The sequence below is a fragment of the Grammomys surdaster genome, unplaced genomic scaffold, assembly GCF_004785775.1.
Source record: "Grammomys surdaster isolate TR1022 unplaced genomic scaffold, NIH_TR_1.0 126298, whole genome shotgun sequence".
NCBI classification, from domain to species: Eukaryota; Metazoa; Chordata; class Mammalia; order Rodentia; family Muridae; genus Grammomys; species Grammomys surdaster.
This window is the reverse complement of record NW_021621098.1, coordinates 5,446,169-5,464,641: the sequence shown is the minus strand read 5'-3', so window position 1 is coordinate 5,464,641 and position 18,473 is coordinate 5,446,169. Positions and strand designations below refer to the sequence as shown.

General features: G+C 39.6%; 1 protein-coding gene across 3 annotated transcripts in view; it reads right to left on the bottom strand.

The window, feature by feature from the left end:
- Window positions 1-18,473, bottom strand: part of Osbpl1a (oxysterol binding protein like 1A) — a 173,134-nt gene that overhangs the window by 109,804 nt on the left and 44,857 nt on the right. For all 3 annotated transcript variants that reach the window (XM_028759474.1, XM_028759476.1, XM_028759475.1), the window contains 3 exons: window positions 16,061-16,159; window positions 10,116-10,238; window positions 943-1,024 (listed from right to left, as the gene is read on the bottom strand). In XM_028759474.1, coding sequence (XP_028615307.1) covers window positions 943-1,024; window positions 10,116-10,238; window positions 16,061-16,159 — 304 coding nt within the window. The remainder of the gene's footprint in view (window positions 1-942; window positions 1,025-10,115; window positions 10,239-16,060; window positions 16,160-18,473) is intronic.

Below are 18,473 nucleotides of genomic sequence, written 5' to 3'. Positions count from 1 at the left end.
GGGGAGGGGGAGAGGGAGAGGGAGAGGGAGAGGGAGAGGGAGAGGGAGAGGGAGAGGGAGAGGGAGAGGGAGAGGGAGAGGGAGAGGGAGAGGGAGAGGGAGAGGGAGAGGGAGAGGGAGAGGGAGAGAGATCTGGGGAAAACTTTGCTCATAAAGCTAAATTCTCTGCCCACAGCAGAAATAAATCTGCCAGTTTTCTTTCCGCACTGAGCATGTAAAAAAGAAATGTAAACCTAAACAGAGCATGCTCAGAAATTCGACCAGCCCTACACGTGCACCCCTACAGGAGCTCGTGTGGGTCTCCTGATAAACCCTCTTTGTTCAAGGAGAGCACTGCTTTCAAATGTTAGTGCTCTCCTTGCTCAAGTCTCCCTACCCTCATTTGGTAGTGTGATGGAGCTGTGCACTCACCAAGATGCAAACACATTTTGTCCTGTTACACAGGGAGCAAAGACAAAGCCCTAGACTACTTCTCCTGTCGTCTCCACCTATGTCTTGAGACATTTGCTGAAGCCATCCGAGATCCAGTGCATGCAGGTTTCTACCATGAAGATTGGCTCCACAAAGCATAGAAGAATGGGCAGGAGGAGCAAGCTCACAGACAGCAAAAGACAGCATCCGTCTAATATTTTCAAAGCAATGTTATCATAACCTGAATTGAGAGCTTGTGAGAAGGCCCAAGAGTTAGTGCTGCCAAGCCTGACAACCGGAGTGCCATTCCCCAGACTCCCATGATGAAAGGAAAGAACTGACCCCTACACCTTGTCCACGGTCCTCCAAAACACACTATGGCACAAATGAGCAAGCACTGTGTCCATACTCCCACAGAAGCACAATGTCACAAAGCCCAACAGAGGGCATCAAGGGTCATTCATGCTTTCTCTCTCCTCTTTCCCTCTTTCCCTCTCCCTTTCTCCCTCTCTTTCTCCCCAACCCCCTTACCTTTGGCCACATCACACTCCTTAATCATTTTGAGAAAGTTGTAAATTTCCCTATCTAGTCTCTGTTGACATGTTTGTGCTCTCTGGAAGAAAAAAAAAAGACAAAATTAAAACAAACCAAATAAAGGACTTTCAAAATTACTTATACATTAATGTTTGTATCAAAATTTGCAATTTGGATACATATAACATGATACCTTTACAAAAGGATATGGATAAAACATTTAGTGAAGTAATTTAAAAAGTATTTAATTCCAAACATATTCAACACCAGTCCTGAAGAAACCACCCAACTACTTTATTATGCCATGAATATATAGAGTTAATTTCTTTGATTTGCTAGATCTGAATAAACTCATTTATAAGAGATTATAAATTGCATTTCTTAAGGATATATTTTTAAAACTGTTTTTTGTTTTAAAAAAATCCAGATGGCCCTAACATTTGGAAATCGCAAGCTGATTTTTCATTCAGCATTTTAAATACATGCTGCCACCACCCACATCATCAGACCAAGCAGGACATTTTCTTAACTGAGTTGAAGCTCATAAAAATAACGTCAATTATAGAGAACAGTCTTCCTTGAAATTTACATTTCTTCACAGCACGATCCCTAGAAGTAAAGCATAAATGCAAAGCATCCTCTGACTTGTACCTCAGCCTAGAGCAGATTCAAGGGACAAAATGCAAATTACTGACAGTTTTAAGTTGGTTTTATATAACAAAAAGAATGAACAAGAAATCACTGAAATTGTTTGGCTGTGGTAACTGAAAATATTTATTTTAGCCAGGCAGTGGTGATGCACACCTTTAATCCCAGCACTGGGAGGCAGAGGCAGACAGATCTCTGAGTTCAAGACCGGACTGGTCTACAGAATGATTTCCAGGACAGACAGGGCTACTCAGAGAAATCTGTCTCGAAAATAAATAGCTAATTAAAAAATACCTATTCTGTGAACCATGACCTGGAAACATTGGAGTCACTGCTGTGAGCAGAGTAATGGACCCAGCTTCCTTGCTTTGTACTCATAACCCCAACTGGCCCATCACAAAAAACATTTGCTTATTCAAAATTAAACCCAGTGTAGCAGTGTGCCAAGGTGACACAGGTAGGCACTCTTCTCTCCCATTTCACCTTATAAATTTTTGAACTCTTATAAAGCTCAACCCAACCACAGCAGAATTATTCATGGGACCACATTAGTGACAGGCGGTGTTCTCTTTTAAATTTGTATTATCCCCTCTGCTTTGAGACTCCTAATGACATCTAAATATAACTCATGTTTACTTATTTATTCGAGAGAGAATATTTATTCTATGTAATTTGAAACCACATAAAGAGAGCTGGTTCGTTTGCTCATTTTTTCAGACACTGTCTGTGAATACAGGCTGAAGGGGAAGTCCATCTGGAAACAGTGCAACCAAACACATCTCTCATGACTTACTAATAGAAGAACATTCTCACAGTGCACATTAGGATGCCACTCATGTCCAAGTCAATGCGGCCACCCACTTGTTTCCTTCCCATGATGGACACTGTCTAAGGAAGCACTGGCTCTGTCTGTAGACTCCTTATCTGATGCACAGTATGGCTCCTGAGTGATAACTGAAGGCAAGCCATCCCCTCACCGTGTCATCTTCACATACAAGTCACAAGCCTCTACACTTAGCTTTAAAAAATGTTCCTTTGCTCAATGGTTTAAAATGTACATAAAAGTCAGCTAAGAAAGAGTTCATGAACACACAGTATTAAGATAACTCTTAGCTGACACTAAAAAGGACAGTGGTTTTCAATACAATAAAATAAAGTACATTCTCTAATTTGCTATCCCCCATATTGATAGTTATAAAAAGCAAAAATCTTCTGGGCTAGGCAGGAACCACATACCTGTCAATCCTGATAGTAAGGAAAAAGCTGGGGCCATAGTATCATGACGTCTTGCCCAGCCTGGGCTATACAATGAGACCATGTCACAAACATTAATGCATGTGAATACTTCGTGGCGTCTGGCATGGTGCCTCACTATTGAGTTCTAAACCACTGACATTATGCCAGGGAAGCTGAAGTTTTCAATTTGATTTATTCACTATATAAGTACAATCCTATTATAAACAATGTTCTAATATTAACATCTGACAATACTTTTAACTTTATCCAAGTTATCTATGCAGACTATCTACACAGCAAGACAGACACAGAGGTCTAGTGCCTCAGACAGCTGCACCGGGAGCAACCCATCTCAACTCATCTCCTGTTCCATCTGTCCATACAATCTTTAGCTATCACATCCACTGACAAAGCTGATGCTTTTCTCCATACAGGGCTGGACCTAGGCCCCCAGCACATATGCAGCAGATGTACAGCTCGGTCTTCAAGTGGGTCCCCCAACAACTGGAGCAGGGCTCTCCCTAAAACTGTTGCCTGTCTGTGGAACCTGTTTCCCCAACTGGCCTGCCTTGTCTGGCTTCAGTGTGAGAGGATGCACCTAGTCCTGCAGAGACTTGAAGTGCCAGGGTAAAAAGATCTGGGGGAGGGGGGCCCTCCACTCTCTCAGAGGATAAGGGGAGGAGGTATAGATGGAAGAACTGTGTGAGGGGGTACTGGGAGGAGGAAAAGTGACCAGGATGTTACATACATACATACATACATACATACATACATACATACATACATACGATGATGCTCTTCTCCCTTGTCCTGACTTGGAGGGTCACTTAAAACTGCATATCAAGGGAGTGGGTAACAAGAGAAGAATGAGAAGCGCTACATCCAGGAACTTGCTACTGAGAAGCCACATTTGACTCATTAAGAATGAAGCACAGAACTTGGTACTTTAGAAATAAAAGTAGCTGCTAATATATACAACAGTACAGGGAAAGAAGACAGCCCAGAAGGACCCAGACTGTGTGGCTCTGCTCCCATGCAACATGAGAGCAGGAAATTGGCAGCACTTCTAACAACACTGCCATCAGGAATATCGACGGTGGCTACCTGGACAGTGGGGACAAAACAGCTTCCAAAGAGAGGACCAAGGAGCTTTGTCAGGTAACAAGCATGATCCACAGCTGGTAGGTGAAGGGGTTACGCAAGGCATATATATTTATCAAAAGACATGAAACTGAAAATATAAAATGAGTTCACCTTATGGCATAAACATTACAGCTCAAAAATATTAACTCTACCCTCAAAAATAACTGATGATAGATCCTAATTTTTGCAGAAAATAGCGCAGTGAAGAGTGTACCTAGTGGTCACCTGCAGGGCTTAACTCTAGCCATACTTACCTGAAGACCAGCTGCACTGCCTTCCCTTGCATAAAGCCAAGCACAGCACGCTGGGACTCTTCTAGTACCTGGTGAATAGCCTGGCCCTGCCGCTGTCTTAATGTTTTATGTTGCAACAGATACTCACAGAAAAATAAAAACTAAAATAAATAAAATAAATAAAATAAATAAAATAAAAATAAAAACTAAAATTGTCCCTCACACACCTGAGTGCCAGTCTCGCAGCAGCGCTGTTTGCTGTTTCCTGTCCCAGAGCAGCAGCTGTTCACTTCTCTCCAGGGATGCTCTACCCTAACCTAAATGTGAACCATACATCATCCTACTATATGCTATTTTCTCCCAAGTAGTACCATTTGTTTGTTTCTGGTTTTTTGAGGCAGAATCTAAATGAAACCCAGGATAGCCTGAAAACCCACTGTGTAGCATACTACTCTCAAGCTTTAGGTAAGCCTGCTGCTTTAACCTTCTGAGTACTGGGATTACAGGCAAATGTACACCACACTATACCTGACTTTCTGCTCTTTGCAGACTGTAATTTATCAGTATATTAAGTGTGCCATATTTTATGGATGCATTGTCTTTACTAGTCCCTCAGTTTGTGCATATTTATCTTTCTGTATATTCATTTTAGTTCAGAATCACTTAACTAAGTCAAATAAACAAACTCACTTAGTTCAGTAGTTTAAACTTAGCATTCTATGTTAACTGTTTTGTATATCACAAATGTAGCTGAGATCCCAAAGAATTAAGTGTCATCAACAAACAAAAGCCTCTCTTGGTTAGCACCACCCACAGCATTTGGGAGCCCATGCACTGCTGTCCACTGGGCCTTCTAATGATGTCACACATTCTCTGCCTGCTTCTACCCTGAGCACTTGAGGTGTTTCTGGTTAAAATGAGAAACTGAGCCAGGTGTAAAACTATGCCTGTAATCCCAGCACTCAGGAAGCAAAGGCCAGTTCAAAGCTAGCCTGGGATACATAGCAATATTCTATTTTTAAAAAAAGAAAACAGCCAAAGTGAGTTAGTGAAAACTTAGTGTGATTTTATTAAATTAAATGTAAGCAGTTGTGTGAGGCTGGCATGGGCCATGCTGGTACTGCAAACTAATACTGAGCTTGTCCCCTCCCTCTTCTGAGCTGTTGTTTGACATCCTCTCACACAGCAGGAAATGACTTGTTTCTTTTCTCCTCAGTGTCTTAAGCTCAAGGCAATGACAAAGGCTGAAAGACAAGCTTTTTACGGTTTTTTTTAAAGACCCTAATTAGGAGGGGTGATAAAAATGAAAGAGACCGGTAGAATAGGGTAACTTTTTCAATGCAGACACCACATCCCACATGTCTTGTAAATGTACTTTCTGTCAATGGAATGCTGAGGGAATGGACCAACCTGTACTTAACTCAGATGACTGACAACAATGTTAGTCCAGGCACGTCCTCACTATGGGGACACCAGAAGTAAATTCTGCCCAATTGTCCCAATTCTGCCCCTAGAATTTCCTTTAACTTCACTCAAGAATCAAAGGTATCTTGAGTCTGTCTGCCTAAGCTGTATGCAAACATGTTTCGGGGATCATTTCAGATTTCAACTGTTTTGAACAAGAATGCAGACACTGAGAATCAGAATTCTCCCAGTTACCATTCAAACTCCACTGGACAAAGATGTCTGAAGCTACAAAATCTGAACACACTTCACAGTGGCTAAATTCTCACTGACCTCTGACACATGCTACACAGAAAATAAAACTTGATGGTTTAGAAGTCAAAAGAAAAAATATTTGAAAGGGAATAAAATACAATGTAAATTGAACTGGTAACTGATAATGTGCCTGAAAATTGGAAAAGCATATTTTTTGAAAACTGTCTTTAACCATGTGTCTCAATGGTAAGGAAGCTAATATGTTTTGATTTTACTTATAGTTCCCATTTAAAGTGCCTTAAATTACCACAATCCTGGAAGATACTGATTGTATTGTAAATTCATATACATTTTATCACTCATACTGAGGCACTCAGTATATAAAAAGGCATTCTCTTCATGTAGGAAATATTAATTAAATGTTAAAGCATTTAGCATAATTTTAATTTTTTATTTAAAACTTAGTCACATGTATTTAAAACCTCCCTATTTTTAAAAGACTTATTTTTATTTATGTGTAGGTGTGTCTCTCTATGTGTGAATGTGCACTGAGTGCAGGTACCAACACAGGCCAGAAAAAGGCATTGAGTCCCCTAGAGCCGGCATTATACGGTGTGGGTGCTCAGAACTGAACTCTGGTCCTCTACAAGAATAGCCCTCTCTCCAGCCTCTAGTTTCTAAGTTTTCATGCCATTATTCAAAATGTTCTGATAGATGTTGTTTTTTAAATTCATTTGCTGAAGAGTTATGTTTATGGTTAACACATTACATATTACACTCTAAAATAGTAGAGATAAGCAATCAACAAAGTCTACCAGATACTTTCAACAAATCAAGAATCAGTTCAAATTCTCTCATGTTCTATCGTAAATTAAAATTAGGAATGATGGAGCCTAGCATTTCTTGCTCATCAAAATTAGAGGCTTTTAATGTCAATAAAGCTCTGTAGACATTAGTAAACTTAACTTCAATAGACTTGTTTATTTAGAAGCATGCAAATCCTTTAAATAATTAACTTAATTTTCATATGGTTAAAGTTAATAGTAAAATTCACGTGCTTCGAGATAATCATTTAAACTGAAACAGGCATCCCTCTGTAGTGTAACTCTTCCAGATCCATCAATATTCTGATAAACAAATTAATTTAAAAGGTACACCCAGAAACTAACATCTGCCCCCTTCCTTGCCCCAAATACCTACTGTCAGGAAAGGGGAGATGCTGTTGTCCTTTCAGATAAAAATGTCTCCACTCATTACTGGTGCTTTACCCTATCCTTGAGCAGTGGCTGTTACATATTGAAAGCAGTTTTCAATGAAAGTACTGGCCAAGAAATGCATCACTATGGTTACATTATTGAAACTCTGAAATATGTAGTGAAGTCATAAAGGGACAGGTCAAGCTCCACACTTCCCACCTACCAGAGGCAATTTGCAAATACAGATGTGTTTAACATAAAAACAGACTCAGAATGTCTTAGTTTGGGTTTTACTGCTGTGAACAGACACCATGACCAAAGCAACTCTTATATAAAGAACACAACATTTAATTAAGGGTGGCTAATAGGTTCAGAGGTTCAGTCCATTATCATCAAGGTGGACGCATGGTAGCTTCCAGGCAGGCATGACACAGGAGAAGCTGAGAGTTCTACATCTTTATCCAGAGGAAGTCAGAAGCAGACTGTCTCCAGGCAGCAGGAGGAGGGTCTCTAAGTCCACCCCCACAGTGACACATTTCCACCAACAGTACCACTTCCTATGGGCCAAGCATATTCAAACCACCACATTCCACTCCCTGGCCTCTATAGGCTTGTTGAAGCACGTGAGTCTATGGAGGCCATACCTAGCATACATAATACAAAATGCATTTAATAACTTCAAAATTCCCATAGTCTAAAATAGTCTCTACAATGTTAAAAGTCCGAAGTTCAAAGTCTCTTCTGAGATTCATGCAATCTCTTAACTGTAATCCTTTAAGAAAGCAAACTCCAAACTCTGTATCTCCATGTCTGATGTCAAAGCACTCTTCAGATCTCCAACTCCTTTCATCTTTGTTGACTGCTGTTGGTAGATCTTGCATTCAGCAGCAACAACTCTGTTTTCTTGGGCTGGTTCCACTCCGTTAGTAGCTTTCTTCCATGGCCCTGATATCTCGAATGTCTTAGGGTATCCAAGGCAACTTCTAATGTATGGAATCCACACATGATCTTCTGGGCTCTTCCAAAGGGCTTGGGTCACTTCTCTAGCTCTGCCCTCTGTAGCACTGTAGGCTCTGGTTGACTCCACTCTACTACTGTTCTTGGTGATCATCCCACAACACTGGCATCTCCAATTTGCTGGAGTCTTCACAATAACTAGGCTTCACCAATAGCCTTTCATAGGCTCCCTTCATGGTGCCAAGCCTCAACTTCTTTGCAAGACCCCTTCAGTCCTGGGCTGTCAACTGCCACTGAGGCTGCACATTCACCAGTGGCCTTCCCTGAGCTCTCACAGTGCTAAGCCTCAGCTACTCTCTATGACCTTTCATATTTTCAAAACCAGAATGATCTAGGTGATTCTTACACATTCAGCTGCAGTATGAGGTACAACCTTGGCTATCTCTGGAACACAGCTTCTTTGTGCTCTCAAAAACACATTCCAGAAGATTTCACTTCAGTGATGCTGGTCTCTTCTTAATCACCACTAATGTCTTAGCTCCAGCTAACCAGCACTAATTGTCCCAGTAGTTTCTTCTATCCTTGATCCTAAAGCCAGGGTCACATGGCTGAAGCTGCCGAGTTCTGCTCCTTGCCACGACTGGAACATGGCCTCCATGTTCTATTAAATTGTCACCAGCTTTCTGTTTTCCAACTCCTTCACTGTCTAAACTTGGCTGTCCTGAAATTTGCTCTTGACCTTGAACTCAGGGATCTGCATGCCTCTGTCTCCTAAATTATAGGATTAAAGGCATTTACCACTATGCCTAGACCTAAGCTTTTCACTATTTGGAAGTTGCCTTTAATTCAAAGATCCACTTGCCTCTGTCTCTCAGGATTAAAAGCATGTACCACCATGCCTGGAACTAAGCTTTTCACAGCCACTGTTCCTTAAGATCTGGATCAAAAGCCTGTCTTCCATCTCTGGATTGTAGTTCATTCTTAACTAAAATTCCAAATGAAAACAATAACCATGTCCCTTGTTTAACAGCAAAAGCATAAACAATAAGCTTAGTTGAGTGGGATCTTGCTTTGAGGTCACCAGTCCCTTAATCTGCTTATCTCCTTGAACATAGGGTTCAGCTCCATTCTACTTCTTGGTGCCCCTTTATTCTTTGAACCATACATTTTGTACTTTCCTTTCAGAGCTTGCTACGCGTGATCAAAACCCTCTTCATGAGACTAAACCAGAGAACAAAGTCTCTGCTGAGCTTTTTTGAGAGTTTCTTTGTCACTTCAATTAATATAAATCTCTTTACCTTAGCTAAGGCAGACTCTTCAGACAAAGGCAAAAAGCAGCCACATTCTTCACCAAAATACCACAAAAACAGTCTGTACACTACATACTGAAATTCTTCTTTACTGAAACCTCTTGGGCCAGGTCTGCACAGTTCAAATCACCCTGAGCACCACTGTCTTCCATATTCCTACTAGGCTGTCCTATTGAGCCCCACATAAAGCATTCCACCACTTTCCAAAGTCCCAAAACCCACATTCTTCCAAACCAAAGCATGATCAGGCCTATCACAGCAATACCACAGTCCCTGGTACCAACTTCTGTCTTAGGGTTTTACTGCTGTGAATAGACACCGTGACCAAGGCAACTCTTATAAGGACATTTAATTGGGGCAGGCTTACAAGTTTAGAGGTTCAGCCCATTATCATCAAGGTGGGAGCACAACAGCTTCCAGACAGGCATGGTGCAGGAAGAGCTGAGAGTTCTACATCTTCATCCAGAGGAAGCCAAAAGCAGACTATCTCCAGACACCTAGGAGGAGGGTCTCCAAGCCCACCACCACAGTGACACACTTCCTCCAACAAAGTCATACCTCCTAACAGTGTCACTCCCTGGGCCAAGCTTATTCAAACTACGACAAAGAACATCATAGCATTCTCACCAAGATATTTTATAGTACCATCATAGCAGAGGTATGTCAGCAGAATGCTACTGGACAAAGACCACTATTACTTCTGCTGTCAGAAGTCATAATTTCAAAACCTAGCCCCCAATAGAAAGCACAAGTAAGCTAGTTATGGCAGTTGGATGGTGTCTGCTCACCGCTAATGACTCCTTCAGGTCCACAGTAGAAACTACATCTTCCTCTTCATCATCAGTCACCTGATCCTGGGAACAGTAGTGAGTGCTGTATGCAGAGTGTTCTTCAATTGCTTCCAGCCACTTCTGAAACAACCCAAGAATTACATAACATTTTTACTCCAACGAAATAGTAATAATCTATGAAGCATAGAAGTTACATAGAAGGAATAACTATGGCAAAAATGTACCCACATGACATAATGAGTGTTTCTTGCCTGTGATCTGTCTGCATAGAAAGTTATTCCTGGTGCTCTTAAAATATCATCTATACATATATGTACTAATTAATGCTTAAATATATTATAGAAATTAAGCAATGAATAATTTTTTTCACTAAAAATGACTCATTTCCAACATTGTGGAATCATTTAATTCACAGCAGTGGGCTTGGACACAATATTATGAATTTAAAATAGAAATTATATACACAATAATCTTAAGAAAGCCAACTGCTTGATGATTTCACTTTGTTAAGTTTTAAAAAGAAAATCAGTTTGAAAAAAAGAGCTAAAAATACTTGTTTCTTTACAAAATTGTATGTGGTAATTATTATAATCTTGTGAAATACTAAGAAACAGGATAGCTAATGGATGGTGCTCTGGGTAGAACAGGAGATCAAATGAGGAGGGTCAGGGAGGGACTACAAGAAGGGATAGCTAGAACTAAGGGCAACTGGACATGTTGTATGAAAACCTAATGCAGTAGAAACTTCTCAAAGTATACACATATATGAAAAAAACTAAATGTAGTCACCAAATAATGGGGGAAGACAAAGCCCCAACAAATGAATCAACACTGAAACCTCCAGTTCTGAGAATAGGTTACATCTAATAGAGTTCCTGGCCAAAGGGTCCCATGAATACCCCCAAACAAACCAGGCTACTGCCAAGGGTATGGGATGCTCTCTATAAACTGATGGTAAGGCCCCATTACTGAAGACAGCAACTACAGAACTCACTGAACATGGAGAAATCATGCTGCTGCCAACCTAGCGCCTTCCCCTACTACTTAGTCTTCATGGTACTAAGAGGAAGTCTGCACAGTAGCAGAAGAGAAAGGCAAACACCAGCCCAGCTATAAACCCTTCAGTCAATAATGGTGACCTGCCTGGAGGATATGCAGGTACAATAGTAGCATAAAATTTGTTGATGTAACCAATCAATTACCTGATTGGATTTAAGGCCCACTCTCTGAGATGAAACCCATACCCCATACTGTTTGTGAAGCCAAAAACTTGAGATTAGGCAGGAGATTAGCAAACTACTTTTCTGCTAAAGGAACATAGCAATAAAATGACTCCTAACAACATCCTGCTATACTCATAGAACAGTGCCTTGCTCAGTCATCATCACAGAAGCTTCCTCCTGCAGGAAATTGGAAGAAAAACAGACCCACAAAAGAGCAAAGGGCAGAGAGTGAGAGAGTTTGGAACACCCAGTCCTAAGTGGGATCTTTCCTTCAAGACTTTACTCTCAGAGCTCAGGGAACCTGTGAAAGAGGAGGCAGAAAGATTGAGAGAGCCAGAGGGGATGGAGGACACCAAGGAAAAAGGCCCTCTAAATACAGCAGAACCAACACACATACGAACTCAGAGTCTGTATCAGCACGCATAGACCTTGCACAATCTAAACCAAAAAGGGGCCCCTGAGCTGAGAGGGGAAGTAGACGCAAGTCCCCATCCATAACCCAGAAGCTATCTCTAATTGATAACTGTTCATTAAGGAAACATTAGTTCTCTCCAATGGAGTCTCACTGAGAATACAAACCATCTTTAAAGATAGACCCCCACACCCAGCAGTAGACAGCCAACACAAAATGAACTCAATGGTACCTTTGGAGGTTCCTTGTCTCATAATGCTTTGTCTGAGCACTATTTTTATTTTAACTTCCTTCTTCCTCCCTCCTTCCCTCCCTCCCTCCCTCCCTCCCTCCCTCCCGTCACACAAAACTCCCTCCCTTCCGCCCTCCCTCCCTTCCTTCCTTCCTAAGTCTTTTAAGTACATATTATAGTTTCCAGTGCTGCACTTTTACAGGATTTGTGTGCATCTCTGTTTCCTTCTCTGATCTGAGTTTCTTTCTCTGATCTGAGTTTCTTTCTTTGCATCTGTGTTTTGCATGCTTTTTCTCCTGGTATTTTACTTACTTCATCCTATTCCAGTTTATTTGTTTCATTTTATTATTATTTTAGATGGTTATTTGTAGTCTAATAACTCTAATAATAGAAAGGGTATGGATTTGGGTTTGTGGGGAGTTTAGAAGGATCAGGGAGAAACTGGGGGAGAGGAAAGTAAAATCAAAATATATTGTATGAAAAAATATTTTCAATAAATAAATAAATTAAATTAAAATTAAAATCTGTACTCCACCAAACTGAAAATCTAAAAGAAATGTATATTTCTTGACATATACAACCTACCAAAGTTAAAACAAGATGAAATATTCAATTTAAACAGACTAATACCCCTAACAAAAAAAAAGTTATTAAAAGCCTCCCAATCTTAATAAAAGTCCAGAGCAAGATAAGATGAATTCAGCACAAGAATTCTACCACAGCTTTAAAGAATTAATGTCAATATTCTTGAACTATTTCACAAAATAGAAACTGAAGAAACATTTCCAAGGTCATTTTACAAGGCCACTATTACCATGATATCAAAACCACACAAAGACCCAGTAAGATTGAAAATTACTGACTAATTTTCTTTATGAATACACAAGCAAAAAAGAACAACTCAACAAAATACTTACAAACAGAATAGAAGAACATATCAGAAAGATCATACACCATGATCAAGTTGTTGTCATCCCAGAGATGCAGGGATGGTTCAACACAGGTAAATCAATAAATGTGATCCACCACATAAACAGACTGAAGACAAAACGGCATGACCGTATCACTAGATACAGAGATTGCCTTTGACAAAATCGAACATTCTCTCATGATAAAAGTCCTGGAGAGACTAAAGAATTCATAAGATATACATTAACATAATAAAGGGGGTTTACCGCAACCCTACAGCCAACATCAACCTAAACAAAGAGAAATTCAAAGCAGTTCCACTAAAACCAAGAACAAGGAAAGAGTTTCCATTTTCTCCATGGCTATTCAATATAGGACATGAAGTCTTAGCTAGAGTAGTAAGTCACCTGAAGGAGGTCTGCAGGCTACACAAGTTGGAAAGGAAGAAGTCAAAGCATATCTTTATCTCCAGATGATATAATTTTATACACAAAAGACCCTAAAACTCCATCAGGAAACTTCTATAGTTGGTAAACACTTTCAGCAAAATATATGGATATAAAATTAGCACATTAAAAATTAATAGCCTTCCTATAAACAAATGACATATAGACTGAGAAAGAAATCAGGGAAATAGTACCTTTCTCAATAGCCTAAAAAATTAAATTTTAAAAAATTTAATTGGATAAGACTTGATAAGACTAACCAAGCAAGTGAAAGACTTGTGTAATAAAAACTTTAAGAAACTGAAGAAACTTAAGAAAAAAAATCAAAGACGCCAAAACATGGAAAGATCTCCCATGCTCTTGGTACAGTAGGATTCAAGTTATGAAAATGACTATCCTATTAAAAACATCTACAGATTCAACAGAATTCCAATACAGTACTTTGTGGAAACTGGAAAATATTTTTCAACTTCATCTGGAAACACAGACACACAAAAGAAACAGGATAGCTAAAACAATAGTGAATAAATTAAAAACTGCTAGAAGTATCACTATCCCAGATTTCAGGTTGTACTATAGAACAAACAGCATAATGTTGGCAAAAAACAGACACACTGATCAATGGAACTGAATCAAAGACCCATACATAAGTTCACATACCTATGTAAACCTGAATTCCACAAAATCAAAGATACACACTGAAGATAAGACAGCAATATCAACAATGATGCTGTTCAACCGGATGGCTACATGAAAATAGACCCAAATTTAGCATCCTGGTAACTCAAGTCCAAGTGGATCAGACAAAAACAGACATCCTGAATGTGGCAGAATAGAAAGTGAGGAACAGCGTTGAAGTCACTGGAAAGAAAGGGGCTTTCTGAACAGGACAACAACAGAACAGGCACTAAGAACAGCAATCAACACATGGGATCTCATGAAACTGAAAGCTTTTTAATGGCAAAGAACCCCATCATTTAGGCAAAGCAACAACCTACAAAATAGGGGAAATTTTTTTTTTACCAATCATACATCTGATAGAGGGTTGGTATCTAAATTATACATAGAACTAAAAGAAAAAATCAACCCTTAAGATCAAGAAAACAACCCACTTTATAAACCTGTGTACAGAACTAAGCAGAGATCTCAAAGGATGGAGCACAAATTGCAGACACACACTTAAAGAAATAATGTTCAACATCCTTAGTCAGCAGAGAAATGAAAATGGAAACTACTTTGAGATTTCGGATTATACTAGTCAGAATGGTTAAGATCAATAAAACAAATGACCCCTCCTGCTGGTGAGGTGTGGGGAAAGTGGGACAGGTATCCATTGCTGGTATATAAACTGGGCATAGATATTCCTCAAGATCCAGCTATCCCACTCTTGGACATACACCCAGAGGCCTCAACACCACACTTCAGACACTTGTTAATCTACATTCATTGCTGTTCTACTCACACTAGCCAGAAATTTGAAATAGCCTTGATTTTAGGAAAAGTGAAAGAATATAATGGTGGGTGGGTAAGAAGGTGCAGAGGACAGAGAAATGGAGGGAGAGAGAAAGCAGGTTTAGTCTATATTGTAATTACACGCAGAACACATATTCTGACATACAAACCACACACTCTTGGGCAATTTTTTTTTCTGTGCTGTGATTTTCTTATAAATTAAGGGAGATGCTTCTAAACAATCATTTAATCTTATTTTCCCCTAAGTAGGTATGAGTTAAAATAAAAATTTATAAACAGAAAATATCTACCTACAACTAAAATTCCTCTGCCAACCTTTAAATATGACATTCCCAGTAAACAGTATCCTGCAGGCTGGGAAGATGACACAAGATTGCACCAGCACAAGGACCTGAAGCCAGTGTTCAAAACCTTTGTCAAAGCCTGGTTATAACAAACAAACAAATGTGAGGGCGCACACCTTTGATCTCAGTACTTGGGAAGCAAAGGCAGGTAGATCCCCGAGTTCAAAACCAGCCTGGTCTACAAACCTAGATCTAGGACAGCCAAGGCTATACAGAGTATCCCTGTATTGAACAACAACCCCAGGTTGTCCCCTGATCTCCACATGCACACACATGCACTTGCACACATATGATTATGTATATACACACAAAGTGAGAACATACAAAAATAAATAATCCAAAACTCTATTTTTAAAACAGTAAGGAATTGAAATGTATCCATGGGTAGATGTGCTCACTACACAAGCTACAGGACATGAGCTCTGGAATCTAGTCAGATGTGGCAGCTCACATCTGTAACTGCATCACTCCTGTAGTGGGATGGGAAGAGAGACAAGACAATCACTTAGCAGCTAGCCTGGAGTACACAAAGGGCAGAAAACAGAGCACTGCTTCATCTAGATGGAAGATAAGAACCGACTCCCAAGAGTAGACCTGGGGCCTCCACACAGAGAGAGCTGTACACACACACAGACACACACACACACACACACACACACATACATTTTATATTTATTATTTATGTATCTACATCTAAGTGTGCCACAGCACAGGGGTCCTAGATATGAATCTTATATAATCATTTTTGGTGTCCAGTGTCTTGATGCCCTGGGCCATCTTATTGACTTACATTCTCAACAAATAAATCAGTCTTAATCAGTATTATCAACAAGATATGATCTTAGATGTTAATACTGAGTATTCATTCATAAGTTCTGGAAAAGAGTCAATGCATAAGGTTACCTCTCTTGATTGCTGTAGGCTGTTCTTAGGAACCCTGAAGCCATGAACAGTGTCATCAAAGCATCGAATAGAGAAGAGACAGCTATCTGTAGGTTTTACCTGCATATAAAGAAATCAGAAAACAATGTTTACTCACTGGAAACAATGTCCTTGAAATTATCCTTCACAAATATAACATTTTAGCACGATGTAAGAACACTTAGTGGAGCAATCTGAAAGGCTGATAAATGTCAGAAGTGGATCCCCAGGAGATGCAAGGCATAGCAATAGCTTATCCACACCAATCCTGCCATCAGCGTGCTCATTCCAGAAAACACTCAGGGTTTACTGTGTTTGTGGCCTTAGGTTTACCATCAATTAAATGTAAATTAGTATGTACTTGGGCTATAAAATCCTCTACATATCAAAGCTACAATCTCTTCATACCACTCTTGAATGTTTCCTCTGTGCCAAATGTGGAAAATGTTTTAGCTGAGTATAAAGGGATAATTGGTAGGTAAGGTTGAAGATGAGGTGTAGAGGAGGTAAAAAGAATGAGGAATGGAGGCGATTTAAAAGCGCAAAGGTTGGACTTCTGTTCCAAGGCCCTACTCCAGGAATGCCAGTAGAAAACAACTGTGAAACAACTTTGTCAACCCTCCCTCCACTGTCCCCACTCAAAACCAAACCCGCCACAGAAGGAACTGGAATGGCAACAATCATCCACAGACAAGGAGTGTGGGCTCTCAAAGGAGCCACAGTCAAAAGGTACAGAAGTCATTCCCATGGCCCAAGGCATTTCAAGGGCACAGGTGAAACAACCGTCTGTCCATCTTTGAGAATTAATAAGGCAAAGCTAGACAGCCACAAACACTCAAGAGCGCATGACAATCTCCCAGAGAAATAATCTGGAGATTTCCATCTATCATATCACTAACTGATCTGGGAACTGCACATCACAGATTCAAAACAACTCACCCAGACAAAACCAATCTCAAGTGAGACCAGAGGCTGCTCAAGACATGGGAGATTATACTTCAGAACAAGACAAGTGACAGAATCCACTCTCCAGGACATACCATGCATTATGCTAAGGATATCACTGTAAGTGACCTAACATGAGGAAGCAAGTAAGCAAAAACATATTTAATGTTTTAAATAAACATATGATTAATTAAAAGTCAAAAACTGTCAGAATGGAAATAGAAACTATATATATATATACAGAAGAAAGATACAGATAGGTTCAAAGTAAATGATAAGTAGTCAAACGCTCAGGCTGATCATAAGAACATCAGACAAAAATCAATTTTAAAACAAAATGTCAACTAGGAAAACATCATCAACAGGTATGCAATCAGTAACAGTCACAGATGTAGAACTCATGCATCCCAATACTTCATCAATTGATAATAACTAACAATAAACTAGAGAAAACAAATGATGTGAATACCACCATGACTCAACTTATAAGACATATTACTTAACAATAACAATATAAATACCCTTTATTTTATCTATTTATTGTGTTTGAATTTTTTGCACGTGTGCATATATACACACCACATCTGTGTATGGTGTCTGCAGAGGTCAGAAGAGGGTGCCAGATCCCCTAGTAATAAAGTTACACAGTTGTGTGCCACTTACATAGGTGCTAGGAAATAAACCAATATTCTCTGCAAAAGCAACAAACGCTCTTAGCTGCTAAGCCATCTATCTTCCCGGCATCAAGTACAAATGCACTATTATTATATTACATAAGTACAGTTATTGAACAAGCCTCAGTAAGTCTGACAGTATAGAAATCATACAGTGTGTGTTCTAAACCAATTGGAATTATTAATCCAGAGCAAGATAATCAAAAAAGCCCAAGTATTTGGGGGTTAAACATCACACTTCTAATTTTTAGAATTATTAAACTGGCTCTAAGCAGAAATCATAACATAAACTAGAAAATAGTTTAAATGATAATGAACTAAAACCTACCATAGCTAGTGGGGTAAAACAAAAACCAGCTACCAATAGTAAAATATGATTTGAAGGATCTGTTAGTAAAGAAGACTGATCTCCCTATTTTAAGTTTCAACCATAAGAAACTATGACAGTATGCACAAGGTCCGGGTCCAATCCTAGTTCCCAAACAAAATCTCATCAAACTATGAGAAAACAAACTAAATCCAAGCAACTAAAGTTTTTTGTTGTTGTTTCTGTTTGTTGCTATTGTTGTTGTTGTTGTTGTTTTTAATGCCATGCATAACGGCGCATGCTTGCAATCCTAGCACTTGGAGCATAGAAACTGGATGATCAGAAATTCAAGGTCACCTTTCCTCCCCTACACAGTGAGTTCAAGACCAGCCTGAGCTACATAAAGCATCCTCCCTGTTGGGTTGTACTTATGCTGAAAGGTGCTATGAGGCTGTTGGGGAGTAGTCAG